The sequence below is a fragment of the Equus asinus genome, chromosome 9, assembly GCF_041296235.1.
Source record: "Equus asinus isolate D_3611 breed Donkey chromosome 9, EquAss-T2T_v2, whole genome shotgun sequence".
Classification (NCBI taxonomy): Eukaryota; Metazoa; Chordata; class Mammalia; order Perissodactyla; family Equidae; genus Equus; species Equus asinus.
Window position 1 is genome coordinate 43,628,964 of NC_091798.1, and position 12,504 is coordinate 43,641,467.

At 52.2% G+C, this 12,504-nt stretch overlaps 1 protein-coding gene across 3 annotated transcripts; it reads left to right on the forward strand.

The window, feature by feature from the left end:
- The first annotated feature begins 938 nt into the window (after window positions 1–938).
- TIFAB (TIFA inhibitor) lies at window positions 939–9,169 on the forward strand. 3 transcript variants are annotated; one of them, XR_011505815.1, is made up of 3 exons: window positions 1,093–1,959; window positions 4,215–6,995; window positions 7,447–9,169. XR_011505815.1 is itself a non-coding variant. In XM_014828474.3 (2 exons), the coding sequence occupies exon 2, from the start codon at window positions 4,225–4,227 to the stop codon at window positions 4,837–4,839; it is 615 nt and encodes a 204-aa protein (XP_014683960.1). In that variant the 5' UTR covers window positions 939–1,080; window positions 4,215–4,224; the 3' UTR covers window positions 4,840–9,168. The 3 variants fall into 3 exon arrangements, 2 of the variants coding, with proteins under 2 accessions (XP_014683960.1, XP_070373443.1); XM_014828474.3 differs by lacking the exon at window positions 1,093–1,959 and adding an exon at window positions 939–1,080 and having other exon boundaries at window positions 4,215–9,168; XM_070517342.1 differs by having other exon boundaries at window positions 4,215–9,169.
- The last annotated feature ends 3,335 nt before the right edge of the window (window positions 9,170–12,504 follow it).

Below are 12,504 nucleotides of genomic sequence, written 5' to 3' on the forward strand. Positions count from 1 at the left end.
TGCCCCTCCCGGGGCCTCAGTTGCCCCTGTATAAGCTGGGCACCTGTCTCTTGCCAGTGTGGCAGGTTGGTGTGTACAATGAAGGCAATAGGAACACACTGGTGAACTATGAAGAGCTGTGCCATGTGAAGGGTCAGCACCATTGTGACACTGGGTCACCTCCAGGATGGCCCGAGCCATGATGCTGGGCAAGCATCCATCTTGATTTCTTCCAGACTGTCCTCGGAGGCCAGCAGAGCCCGGGAGGAGGAGTATAGCAGGTGTCCTCAGCTGTCCTCCTGCAGGGGAGGCCACCCTCTGAGTGGCTGTTTTATCCCTTCCCATGAGGCCCCACGTTCTCCTGAGACACTCAGTGGACTTCTCTGTTGCCCACAGCCCCCTCAGCCGTACCAAGTCCAACCATAATGGTCTCCACACTGTCCCTCTGTCCAAAGAGGCTCCTTTTTTCTTTATTTTTCTTTTTTCTCTCCCCAAAGCCCCAGTACATAGTTGTATATCCTAGTTGCAAGTCCTTCTAGTTCTTCTATGTGGGACACTGCCACAGCATGGCTTGATGAACAGTGTGTAGGTCCATGCCCAGGATTCGAACTGGTGAACCCCAGGCTGCCAAAGCAGAGTGCACAAACCCAACGGCTATGTCACGAAGCAGAGTGCATGAATCCCTGAGGCTCCCTTTTCTAACTGGCCTGGGATGCCTTTGCCCCTACTGATGGGCAGGAGAGAAGAAGGACTTGGCTGATACCCTGGACACAGATCTCAGGATCCCTGGGGACAGACGGGACAGTAGAGACTGGCAGAGTTGAAACCCACCTGTCAGGGCCTGTCCCAGCAGGAGTCCAGGCTGGGGTTTCTCAACCTCTCAGCACAAGGGTTGCACTTCTGCAATGGGAAATCACACTGTTTTTCTTTCCTTTTTAAAGGAAAAAAGGAAGAAAGCACCAAGCTGATGAGCACTCTGACACATCACATCCTCAAACCTCAGCTGTGATCATCATCCCCAGACCCGCCCCGGCCTGGAACCACTCCCTCCCGAGAGCTCACAGCTGCAGCATCAGAGCCAGATGTGCCACTGGCAGTAAAGTAAGTGGAGGTCAGAGGGGCTTGAATCCACAGTGAGGGGAGCAGGCCTGGCGGGGCCGGGAGAAGGGCCCCTGCTGGCTTCCGCCAGGTGCACACCCCAGAATGTCTTCCTCCATCTCATCCTGGAGGTGGTGTTGGTAGGGCTGGGTTTCTACTTCCCCAGATCAGCTAGGGTCCTAGAGGCACAAGACGGCCTCCTCAGGAGCTCGACTCTGGCGGGGGTCTCTGTCAGCTCTGGAGGGCTCAGTGGAGCAGAGAGAAAGGTTATATGAGCAGTGGTGAACCTTTATTTCTGAGGGAGTCTCTTAGGGTCCCTGGGCCATAGGATTTGTTCCTAGAAGTGAACTCTGAGTTTCTGGCCGGGCCTGAGGCCTTGGAGGCCTGGCCCAGCTGTCCTGGGCCCAGCTTATATCACACACTTCAGGAAGAGGCTTTCTGGAAGCTGGGGCCAGAAGAGGGTTGTGGAGGGAGGCAGGCGTGTGTCTGTGTGTCAGGAAAAGGGGGTGTCCTGAGGGGCCCACCCCTCACCATCAGAATGGAAGGTCCTCACCATTTGCCTACTTCATCCAAAAGGCAGGAGGGGTAGAGGGCCTGGGCAGTGGGGCACAGGGCAGCGTGGCAGCTTAGATCGGAAGCCTCAGGGGAGACAGGAGAGGAGCTCAGGAAAGACAGGACAAGGACCATGTAATGTGAAGATGGACTGAACGGGGGTTGGCCAGGTGCCCGGGGCGGGGGAGTCTCCCTGTTGTGGGGGTGAGAGGGCAGAGAAAGGAAAAGAGCTTCATAGATGAGGTCGAATTTGAACCAGGCCTTTGAAGATGAGCAGTATTTGGACACAGAGTTTGGGATGGAGGATGCGTTCTTAGCAGAGAAAATAGTGTAAGTAAAAGCCTGGTGCTTTTTTACATTAGTGCATGTGTCACTTGATGGGGTTTCATTCTGGGAAATGTGTCTGTTTGGTGATTTTGTCGTTGTGCGAACATTACAGAGAGTACTTACACAAACCTAGATGCTATAACCTACTATGCACCAGGTAATACGGTGTAGCCTATTGCTCCCAGGCTACAACCCTGTCCAGCAGGTTACTGTATTGAATACTGCAGGCAACTGTAACACAGTGGTAAGTATTTGTGTAGCTAAACATGTTTGAACATAGAAAAGATACAGTAAACGTACAGTATAAAGGATAAAAAGTGGTACACCCGCACAAGGCACTTACCAGGAATGGAGCTTGCAGGACTGGAGGCTGCTCTGGGGGAGTCAGTGAGTGAGTGGAGTGAACGTGCAGGCCTAGGACATCACTGTGCACACTGCAGACTTTATAAACACTGTGCTCTTAGGCTACGCTACGTTTATTTTAAAGACTTTTCTTTCTTCAATAATAAATTAACCTTAGCTTACTGTAACTTTTTTACTTCGTAAACTTTTCTTTTTACCTTTTTGACTCTTTCGTAATAACACAGCTAAAACACAAACACATTGTACAGCTGTAGAAAACATTTTCTCTCTTTATATCCTTATTCTATAAGTTTCTTATTTTTAATTTTTTTTTTTTACTTTTTAAACTGTTTCATTAAAAACAAAGACACATAGGGGCCAGCCCAGTGGCATAGTGATTGAGTTCACGTGCTCCACTTCAGTGGTCCGGGGTTTTTGGGTTCAGATCCTGGGCACACACCTAGCACTGCTTGTCAAGCCATGCTGTGGCAGCATCCCACATAAAGTAGAGGAAGATTGGCACAGATGTTACCTCAGGGCCAATCTTCCTTACAAAAACAAAAACAAATACAAAAACAAGAACAAAAACAAAAAAAACTAAGACACAAACAAATGCATTTGGCTAGGCCTACATAGGGTCAGGATTGTCAATATCACTGTCCTCCACCTTCACACTTTGTCCCACTGGAAGGCCTTCCAGGACAATAACATGCACAGAGCTGTCATCTCCTATAACAATGCCTTTTTCTGGAGTAGCTCCATTATAATCTTATGGGGCCACCATCACATATACAGTCCATTTTTTACTGAAATGTCATTATGTGGTGCATGACTGTAATTAGTTATTCAAATCCACTCAGTCCTGTTGAAGGTTGTTCCTGTAGAAGCTGGTGGCAGGTCCTGGGCCACATGGGGTTGGTGGATGTGGCAGAGAGTTTATGCTCCTCAAACCCCCAGGAACAAAGCTGACTGTTACAAGTAGCCTTCCCACATGTGCAAATGAGATTCTAAAGGACAGATTGTTGATATAGTTGCTGGGACAAAAGATGTGTGCATTTCCCACTGGGGCAGATATGGCCAGTTGCCCTCCCAGGAGCCCTTGTCAGTCCTTGAGTGAGATCTCAGCCCCTTCCACCTCCTTCATCAGGACCTGTCTTCTCTCCCAGACAGAGGATGGCATGCTCACGGCATTCACGCCCATAAACCACTGGGCATGGTGCCAGGCTCATAGGAAGCACTTGGAATGTGCTAGCTGTTTTTGTTCTTCCTCTGGGTCTCCAGGCAGCCTTCCTGACCCCCAGGAGCAGGCTGGGCTTCCCTCTTCTATGTCCCTCCATAACACCTGGTGCTAGAAGCACCTGTCTCCTCCGCCAGCTGGGTGCCCTGGAGAGCAAGGGCTTGTCCTCCTGTTGCATCTGCTTATCCTCAGCAGCTGGCCAGTGCCTGGTTCAGAGCAGAGCTCAGCAAGGGTTTGTTGTGTGACTGTCAGATACAAGGAAGGTGTATTCTGTCTGTCCTTCTCTTCCCATGAAGCAGAGCCAGATTGTCCTCAAATGACAATAGACCACCAAAACCCCACCCCCAAGCTGGTATGCCTTATACCTTGCACAGACAAGGACAGACATATCTAAATTACAAAAACTAAAATTCAGAGAGGGTGGGTGGCATGTCCTACTCGCAGAGTGTGACTGTGATGAAGCTGGGGCTAGAACCAGTGGGCCTGATCTTCCACTCCAATTCCAGCCTTCGCTCCATCCTGGCTTAAGCAGAATGACTGCATCCCCAGTCAGTGCTTGGCTCTGTTTGGCTGGAGGTGGGCAGTGGTCCCTGAGATGGGCCAGCATGTCTGGGCTCAGGAAGTCAGAGGTGTGTCTGGCTCTAACCACACCTGTGTGTCTGTATTCCCTCCTTCCCAGGGTCCCATCCATGGAGAGGCCCCTCACGGTCTTGCGAGTGAGCCTGCACCACCCCACACAGGGCCCGGCTGCTTTCACCAATGTCCCACTGCAGCTGCAGCACGACACCAGCCCGCTGCTGGTGGGGCGAGGCCGGGATGCCCACATCCAGCTGCGGCTCCCCAACCTCTCCCGCCGACACCTGTCCCTGGAGCCCTACCGGGAGAAGGGCAGCGCTCTGCTGGTCTTCTGCCTCAAGGCCCTGAGCCGCAGGGGCTGTGTATGGGTCAATGGGCTGACCCTGAGGTTCCTAGAGCAGGTCCCCCTGAGCACCGTCAACAGGGTCACCTTCGCCGGCATCCAGATGGTGGTCCATGTAGAGGGAGGCACGTCCCTGGAGGCCTTTGTCTGCTGCTTCCATCTCAGCCCCTCGCCCCTGATTTACAGGCCCCAAGCTGAGGAGACGGACGAATGGGAGAGCATCCCCCAGGAGCAGCCTCCCCCAGGTTCAGGAGAGCGAGCGCTGGGTCACCTGGGCTTTCTCCATGGCCCTTCCCAGATTCAGGACGACCCTCCTCAGCCAAGCCCTGGAGGAGGAACAGAAATACAGTTCCAGAGGGAGCCCCCAGACAGCCTGCTCTGCTAGCACCACCGGCCGCCAAGGGCAAGCGTCAGCTGAAACAGGCCCTGGAATATTCGAGCTCCATCATGTGAGGTTGACAAGCGAGGCCTGCCTGGCTAATAATGAACCGATTCTGCAAACACGAATAGGTTGGGGTGGGGGGGAGCAACCTCCATGGTTACAGCTATGCAAGGTAACAGGAACTTCATATACTTTTAGAGGCCCTGAGGGGTTCTCCGACCCTCTCTCAGGCTTTCCCCACATTTCCCCCTCTTGTCTGACTAGGAGTTACTTTATGTTGCTAATTTTGTGTGCTGCTTAAGAGCTGGAGCTTGAGGTTGCCCCAGGAATGCATGGACACATGTAACAATTACGTTTGTGGTAGCTCCGGGTTACCTTCGACTTTCAAATACCCACAGGCACTTGAGGCTTAGGGAAGCCTGCATTTAATAAACTGCAAGTATTTCATTAAGCTGGCATGCCCAATAGGATTCCCTGATCCCCAGATGGGCTGCATGCATGCCACGTTGTCAGGCAGAGCTGGGGGTGGGAAGTATGGAAGAGGTGTAAGAGGAAATTGGAAAGGTGGGGCTCACATTTCTGGAAAGGACACAGGCAAAGCTCAGGGCTTCCTGAGGATGGGGAACTGGGGGCTGGGCCTGCCTGGAAATTCATTGTCACCATCATCCTCTTCATCTTCACACTATACCCCTCTCTGTTGTTTCTGCATCTAAGCTTTGGCTGACCAGAGGGCAAAGGTCTTCAGGGAAAGGTGGCTTCCCAGAGCAGTGGGCTCTTTCAGGACTAATACTATGAAACAGTGGGGTGGAGGTGTGTTAGAATTCAGCCCAGCAGTTCTTTCACTCAGAGGGGGTCATATACCAATGGCCGTGGGGTGGTCTTTCCTGATAGGAGACTAGGAGGGGACCAGGCAGGCAAGGGTGGGATAATTTTCTCGGTGAACAGGGGAGCAGAGCACAAGCAGCCACTCTCCAAGCCATCCTGGGGGCATGTGGGAGGCAGATTTGGGGTGGGCAGTCAGGAGTGGGTCTTATCCTGTTCTTTACTCCAGAAGGCCCAGTATTCAGGGTTTGAAGAACGGGAGACACTGTCAGGGCTGGCGAGCAGAAGACGCCATGCATGGTGTGGTCTGATAAAGCCCACCGCTTTGGAACTGCCTTTATTTTTCACACAGACATTCTAAATGCAGCAATGATCCCTCCACAGACCAAAGTGTTCCCCAGACTATGCATTAGGGAGCAGCAGCCCACATACAGAACTGAGAAGCCACAGTCTGGAGACCACCTGAACACCAAAGGCTGAAGAGAGGAAGTTGGCTGGTGGCCCCTCAAAGTCCCAGGGTGCAGCTCCCCAACTCCACTAGGGAACCTCTGCCACTGAGGGAGGGTCCTCTCCCCGCCAGGAAGGAACAAACCCATCCCAGGAGGGAGTCTATGAGAGGGAGCAGTCTGCCTCCTCCACGGGGGAATCTGCGACTTGGGGTGAAGTGTCTGTGAGGCCCTCTGGGACCCAGGATGAAATGCACTGCAGGCTGAAGGATGACGGGCCAGAGACAGGACAGGAGGGAGCCAAGACACAGCCAGGTGTTGTTTCAGACTATCCGCTCACGCATCTTCTTGGGAAACTCACTGCTTGCCTTGTACCAAGTTTCAAGACAGCGAAGATCCACTCCACACTAGGGTCCATTTTTCTTGAGTAGGGAACCATTTAAATCACCAGATCCCTCACACCCACCCCCATTCTCGCCTAGAGGTTGGAATAATCAGTTTACTTTCATGGCCCTGGTCTACACATTTGATCTCACCTTCCTTTGCACAGACAGCCTGAGCAGGTCAGTGAATCCCTCCCAACAATGTCGTCCGCCTTCTCTCAGCTCCCGCACACAGGGAAGCCCACGTGGTTGAGGGGAAGCACATGCATACACGTGTGGACACATACACACAACACACATGTGCTGTGGTGGCTCCAAGCTGGGGCTCTGCAGTCAGAGTGCTGCCTGGGTTCGAATTCTCGCTCTACTACTAGTGCTGTGATGTCGGACAAGTGACTGAATCTCCCTGTGCCTCAGTTTCTTCTTCTGGAAAACAAGAAAGATGACAGCTTGGTGAAGGTAGAATGAGGCACCACATCTAAAGCACCTAGGCAGCGCCTGGCCCGCAGTAAGTGCTTGGTAGGGTTAGCTTTTCTCATCCAATTCAAGGGAATGAATTGAATGTATGTGGCACATGGACTCAGCTGGCCCCCCCCTCCCCCCGCACACACACACCCCTGCTACAAAGAGCTACATCAATTACATTCCGACAGTGTTGGAAATCTAGGAATCATCCCCTGTGTCCTTTAAGGCATTTTAACCCTCACATTCCTCTGCTTTGCCAAGAGTAGGAGTCTTTCCAACCTGTCTGTAAATAAGACACCAAGTTCCCTCAAGTCCCGTGTTGAGGGAGACACGAGAATGCCCCAAAAATGCACCATGAGGATGCAATGGCAGATGCATCAGACAGGTCAATCTTGGCTGCAGCCTAGAGCAAGGAGGGCCACAGCTGAGCATGGGCAGTCCCACAGGGCACGTCAGCATGCTGTGACCACAGTTTCTGTCTGTTTCCCCCGAAGAGCTCAAGCTCCATGCAGAGAAGACCACGGATTGTTCACTGCTTTGTTCTTGATGGCCACTACGGAGCTGGGCAGAGGATGGATGGACAGACAGATGGGCACGGGTGCTCAGGGAAGCAGTCACCCTCACTCTGCTAAGGTATGAGCCAGGCATCCCTGGGCAGTCGAGGGCAGGGCCAAGGCCTGCAGTGGCGGGACAAGAAGCAGGCCAGCCAGCTGGGGCAGAAAGGCCTCAAAGCCATGGGCAGACAGCAGGTAAAGGTGAATATCGCTCACCTGTTCTAGGCCCCAGTGAGGGCAACCCAGACCCTCTGGCTGTGGCAGAACAAGGCTGGTGCTTCTGCCTAGTTCTTGAGCCTCTGCAGCCCAAACTCAACCAAAACTCTGAGTTTTTGGAATTCTGTGTGATGACTACTAAGGAAAGTTGACCAAGTTGACAAGGCCCCACGTCACTGAGAGAAAGCTCTCAGCCAGCACTTCCCACCCCAAACAGAGGTACATCAGCTGCCCCCAGGAGACCCTTGAAGGGCTGCAAGCAGCAGCAGTCAGGGGCTGAGCTGGCTGGGCTGATTCTGGGCCACGTAGATCCCCTCTCCCAAAGACGCGAGGAACACTGCCTCCTGGAATCAAGCCTCCGCCCACCCGGAGCACAGCTTTCTCCTAAAGAGACTGTACAAGAGGCTAAGACATCACCCCGCTGGATGCATTTGCATGTTCAAAGAAAACATTGGAGACGGCAGTGAGTACCCTGAAAGAGTGAGTTTCCTTGTAGAAAAAGTGGCATTAAATACTGCATGATTTCACTCATGTGTGGAAGATAAACAAACACATGGATGAAGAGAACAGATTACTGGTTACCAGAAGGAAAGGGGGCTGAGGGATGGGTGAATGGGGTAAAGGGGCACATACGTACGGTGATGAATAAAAATTAGACTACTAGTAGTGAGCACGATGCAGTCTATACAGAAATTGATAAACAATAATGTACACCTGAAATTACACAATGTTATAAACCACTATGATCTCAATAAAATAATTGAAAAAGTGCATAAAAATTTTGATTAATAAAAACTAAACTCACATACAAAGAAAAGGTTTCACAGCAGGCCAATAAAGAAAACATTTCCCTTCCCCTCTAATGCACGGCTGCTGCATAAGTGCGGAAAGCCAGACGTAGTCAAGGGGCTGGCTCAAGGTCTCCCTGTGGCTAAATGAAGCTGAGACGGGAACTGAGGACTGACTCTTTCCACAACGGCCAGGCTGCAGTCGATGTGCAGAAGTAAGTCAGCCCCATGCAGTGTGGACGGTTCATCACCACCTCCAGGCCCTCCTCCCACCCCCACACTGAGCTGCAGGCTGGGAGACCTTCCTTCCAGTGGATCTACTGTGTGAGCCTGGTTCTCAAGCTCTGCTCTGTGTCCTCTTCTTCCTGGGCTTCCACAACCATGGTGCCTGGTGGTGCTGATGTGGCCATGCGGAGCCGGATCCTCCAGCTTCCCTTCACTGCAGCAGCTCTACCTGTGCTCCAGGCTCCAGTCACTCGCCACCACACTGTTCCTAGAAGCCCGTGCAAGGCTTTGGGGCGAGGAGTAAACAAACCCAGCTCCTCCACCTTTAAGAGGAGATGCCCAAGCTAATGAACTCAATTCGCCTTGCAGGGCTGGGATCCCTCTTACCTTGAACATGAACTCACAGGCGGATTAAAGTGAAATAAAACCTACCATTTGAGTTACATTCTCAGCTGATTGGAAACATGCATTACCTCCCCATGACCGGGCCGTGAGAAGGGAAGTTATTATCTTTCTTTAGAGTTTGTAAACTCTTTATGGCTGAGGCAGCTTTAATCCTGCTGGGGGAAAAAATGATCCAGGAATAGATTGCTCTCATTTACCTTTGTTTTCCAATCACATGCTCCAGTGGGAACAAAACATCCTAAGTGAGGGGATGTGGGGAGCCAGGTGATCCCAGACAGAAGAGTTCAATTATTTTCTTCTTTAGGCACATGAGTTGAAAGGCCTTTAAAATGCTGTTTGGCAAGAGGGTTGCTTCACAAAAATGTGCACTCCCACAACGACGCCGGCACTCCTGCGCCGTTACCGCTCTCTGCCGTTTCTTTCTGGGGGAACACAGCCTCCATTTCCCCACAATGCCACTGTGCCCAGCTCCAGACATTTGGAAACAACCAGGAAGGAGTCTGAGAAAGGATAGATTTGAATCAAAATCAAATCACAGTCCGGGAAGGAGGGAGAGACCGTGAGGTCTGGGGTTCTGGAGGGGGCTTCCTTTCCTCCTCTGTTGTTTCTCTGATCCTCTCTGTGTTACCTAATACACAGCTTACACAGAGCAGGTACTGAGCAAAACCATCAGGAGGCACCAGGCTCTGAGCCAAGCATTCTAACTGCTGGAAGGAGCCCCAGCTGAGATGTCTGCCTCACTTCCCTTCAAAGATGCAGAGGCAGGGGGTAGGGGGTGGGGAATCTTCAGAATAAAGCTGAGACAGGGATGCTCAGTAGGCGGCCAGCCACAGGGCTTCCATAATCGCTTCTCCGAGGGATCGGGACGGGATATCACTCTTTCACTCATAAGCAGCTTGTGCAGATGGGCTGAGAAGAGGGACCTTATTAGGTCATCTCACTTGGGGAAGACGGGAGAAGGGGATGGGGGAGAGTGTATCAGTCAGGAAAACAAAAACCACTCTATTTCAAAAATTTATTTCAGGGAATTGGGTACACAGGTGATGCAATTCAGAGATCAGCAAGAACAGGAAGTTGCTACCTCTGCTTGCTGCCAGCCCTGGGCCTGCAGGGGCAACTGAGAGAGGCCGTGTTACCAGAGGCAGAGCAGACACTGTGCTGCCCAGAGCTAGAACTACCATCACTGTGGAGTTTCCCTGCAGAAGCCAGGACCTCGGAGGCAGAGGCATCCAGGGGAACTGGAGCCAAAGAGGAGATGCAGTGGCTGCCTGACACTCTCCCGGAGATGCTGAGAGAGAGGGCGAAATATCCTGGCTTCTCCCCTTTCCCACCCCACCGTGGCTCCCATTGGCTGAAGGCAGCCAGAAGGCAGCTGACAAGGGAGCCTAGGAAATGCAGCCTCAGGGTAGACTCCCCAGCAGTACAGAGCAGAGGCAGGAAGAGAGCGATGGATCTGAAGGCAAACAGTCAAAGTCAGCATAGGGACATGCCCACTTCAACGCCCCTCAGCCCTTGCCTGGGGCCCTGGGGTGGCCACCAAAATGGAGAGGGGGCCTACAGTGCAAAGGGCTTCACCACCTGGGGGCTTCCTGAAGGCAATAGGCAAACACAGATCCCCTACTACCATCCCTCCAAACTCTGTGACCTTTGACCTCTGTAAGAAAGGAAAGAGGAAGGCACAAAAGGATAAGTGCAATCCAGGAAAGAGTGAGGCATGGCCTGGCCTGGCCCACACAATGCTACTTGAAACCCCCTCCCCTCCCACCTCAGAGGCAGGGTGGCAGAGCAGGGTCCGAACCCCCACTGCACTCCACTTACTAATTCTGACACTCCCTTCATCACCCAAGCCACTTTTCCTCCTGTGTGAAATGTGGACACCGTCGCTGCCGACCTCACCTCTGTGAAGACTGAAACACACAACGCGTAAAGGAACGTAGCACGCACACCTCTGAAATAATCAACGCCAGCCATTAACGTTAACTGCCACCCATCCCCAGATGTTCCTCCCTCCAGAAGGCTTCCCTGACTTCCTCCACACAAGAGCCATCTCCCTCCCAGCTCCAAGCCAGTGTTGCAACACTCAGAGGAGTTTTCAAGCAGTGACCCACGGAACAAAAGGTATTTCCTCAGCTGGGAATATGTGTACTTGCTGTGCACTCTGCGCCATGCCGGAACCTCCCCCAGCAGAGCCCCGGGAGTGGCAGAAACTGTCTTGGACATGTCTGATTGAGCAGCCACCCAGCACACAGTAAGTCCTCAGTAAAGGTCTATTGGCGGAATGACAAGAGAGGGAGCTGGGAGAAAGAATTTTGGTGGGGTGAAAGCAGACCATAGGGAATGAAGCTTTGAGCAGAATCTCAAACCACAACAAAGCTGCTTGTTAAAAGGTTAAAATGCACTTTAAAAAACAACTTATTACTCAGGATGAGAAGAGGCCAGAAGGAGTGGTTTGCTCAGTGAATGGACTCACTATATCCATAAAACGCTGAGCCCAGGAGCCAAGGATGCATCCCAGCAGGGTGGTGCGGGGCCCACATCCCTGATTCTTCTGCTCTCCGCCAACAGGTTTTCCTGCTTCCAGATGAGTCCTGTCTCCATAGTGTAAGCCAACCGCCCAGCCCGTCACCACTCAGAAACACACGCACAAGGTGCAGGGCTCCCAACCTTGGAGCTCTGCCCCGCGAGCCCTGGAAGCCAGCAGGCTGGATGCTTGAAGTCGGGGGCTTCCAGACCAGCACTGGGCCTCATTACTGAGAACACGTGGTCCCCTGTGGACGCTTGTTGGAGGCCAAGGAGGGAAGCTAATAATCGGGGGGCTCCGTCTTTCAGTTTTATGTTCCTCTTCCCCTGGGCCTGCGGTTGCTGTGCAGATTTCAAGTTGAAACATCAGGAAAGCCTCACGTGGTCTGACTTCTCCTTCCCCGCTCCACTCCCCAACACATGCACACACATGCACACTCACACACGCCTGCCTCTGGGCTCTGTCATGCTCCCCAGGTAAAGTGTTGGTTGGAAAACTACAGGGTAATTATGAGCTGTGAGTTTTGCTCCTCAGTTAAAGCAAGAGAAAATACCTCCACTTGAGATCCTCAGCATGCTTTACAAACCAGAGTGAATGTTTTGGCTCAGCTCTGGGGAAGAACAGAAGCCAAGGAGAGACTTCATTAAGAGGAATGGTGGGGAGCATTCGGAGGAGGCCAGAGTGTTTTGGATAAAGAAATGCCAGACGCCCTGGACACCAGGTCCTGGGAATGCTGGCATAGCTAAGTCTGATGGAGAAAGCAGTGGGTTGAGAGGAAAACATCCAGCATGGCTACAAGACTCTGGGAAAGTCACCAAAATCTCCGCTAATTTCTACGATCTG